The sequence below is a fragment of the Octopus bimaculoides genome, chromosome 10 (genome assembly GCF_001194135.2).
Source record: "Octopus bimaculoides isolate UCB-OBI-ISO-001 chromosome 10, ASM119413v2, whole genome shotgun sequence".
Classification (NCBI taxonomy): domain Eukaryota; kingdom Metazoa; phylum Mollusca; class Cephalopoda; order Octopoda; family Octopodidae; genus Octopus; species Octopus bimaculoides.
Genome location: NC_068990.1, coordinates 6812825 through 6814898, shown reverse-complemented (window position 1 = coordinate 6814898; position 2074 = coordinate 6812825). Strand labels below are relative to the sequence as shown.

Below are 2074 nucleotides of genomic sequence, written 5' to 3'. Positions count from 1 at the left end.
TATATATATATATATATGGGATTGTAATGATTAATTCCTTGATGTTGTTTGGAGATTTTCAAAGATTAATTTCTTTCCCTGCAATTTTGCCATAGAGATTGTCTGAATATAATTGTAGTTTGACAGTTCTGTGGTTAATGCCATCTTTATAGATTAGATGAATTGCTTTTTTATGCACAGCTCAATTGAAAATAAATAGATGGAGTGAAAGATATTAAAGATTATTTATAAAAGACTATATTAAAAGTGTATTCAATACCTAAATATTATTTCTATGCTGATTTTTTTTTTTGTTTTTAATAGTTTAAAAGTGTAAATAAGATGTCCGACTTACCTGAAATATCTGAAGATGAAGAGTGAAATAAGAAGAGATATAGTTGAAAGGGAATAACCAACATACAGAATACTTGTCTTTGCTGTCAAACGTCGAAGATTCTAGAATTGAGATAAATATAAAAATGAGTATTTAAGCAAGGAATTAGCTGCATTGGATTTTTTTAAAGACAAAATTGCTCATAATTCATGTTTTGTGAAGCGTGTAAGCGCGGACAAATAAGAATTACAATATTGTCCAAATGTATGTTGAATAAAATGCATTTATTTTACTTCGATAGAATAATTATGTTTACGTAGTTTCCCTTAGGATGGCAGCTGTTAAATGAGAAGTACTCATTTCTTCATAAAATGAGGCGACATCAGAAATTTCAATTTGAAATTAAGGAATTATAAGGAAAAAGATGCGTAGCATCTTTTCACATATATTTATTGCTTACCTATAAGGAAGATCTTACAATTACTACAAGTTTGTGGTAATCAAATATAGCACTACACCATTACAAATTGCCAGCATCATACATAACCCGTGATTTATTAATTAAATATTATTTTACAAAGGAAGACAATATGTTAACGACGATTAAAATAATTGCTATCTTATGGAAATTCATAGAATAGTTTTTTTTATTTTTCATCATAGAACGTCAGTAGTTAACAATTCGAGAGAAAATAAAGAACGTCGATAGTGTTTACATACAAATTTATCGCTGTTTCGCGGGGGAATTGTATTTGGTGAAAATATCTTATAATTTCAATCTCGGCTACAAACAACTCCACAAACCGTTTGCTGATACATTCTATGAAACGTGGACAAACGTTTCAAGCTATTATCAGCGAGCTGGCAGAATCGTGAGCACGCCGGACAAGATGCTTAGCGGCATTTCGTCCGTCTTTACGTTCTGAGTTCAAATTCTGCCGTGGTCGACTTTGTTTTCCATCCTTTCAAGGTCCATAAAATAAGTATCAATTGAGCATTGAAGTTGATGTAATCGACTTACCCTCTCCTCCGAAATTGCTGACCTTGTGCCAAAACTTAAAATCATTATTAATAATAATTCGTCGTGTATCTAACTGAACAGGCATCTCTTTATAAGCACACTCGCCTTGAACTTTGACAATTTTAAATGGATTCTTGAGAAATACACGTGATTTTCCATGTCATGGTACGCCTTACAAGGGAGTCAACATGAAGAGGAATAATAAAATGGATTTAGATGAATGGAATCGCATTATGTGTATGTATGTGTGTATGTATCTATGTATGTATAACGTATGTATGTATGTATGTATGCATGCATGCATGCATGCATACATACATACAGGAGGAGGAAGTGGAGAAGGAAGTGGAGGAAGAAGTGGAGGAGGAGGAAGAAGAAGAAGAAGAAGAAGAAGAAGAAGAAGAAGAAGAAGAAGAAGAAGAAGAAGAAGAAGAAGAAGAAGAAGAAGAAGAAGAAGAAGAATGCGGGAGTGCCATGATAGTAGTGTGTTAAATGGTCAAGTGCACTGAAAGTGACCCGTTGTGGATGGTAGTAGTGATTGAATTGAAGGCAGGCAGAAACAAGGAAAATGCCCCTTGCATTTGAATACTATACAAATATTCTTTTAAAAAACTTTTCTCTTAATTTTTTCTAAATTTAATTGTTTTCCATGCTTACAGTTGAAAAAGTCTCAATGACTGAAACCGGTGCTGAAATGTTTTTTATGAAATTATTTTAGCATTTTCTGCCTTGACTTTTTT

The 2074-nt window shown here is 32.5% G+C and overlaps 1 protein-coding gene across 2 annotated transcripts in view; it reads right to left on the bottom strand.

Annotated features, from left to right (window-relative positions):
- LOC106871453 (corticotropin-releasing factor receptor 2) overlaps positions 1-2074 on the bottom strand; it is a 280338-nt gene that overhangs the window by 124866 nt on the left and 153398 nt on the right. For both annotated transcript variants that reach the window (XM_052971021.1, XM_052971022.1), the window contains one exon: positions 335-435. In XM_052971021.1, coding sequence (XP_052826981.1) covers positions 335-435 — 101 coding nt within the window. The remainder of the gene's footprint in view (positions 1-334; positions 436-2074) is intronic.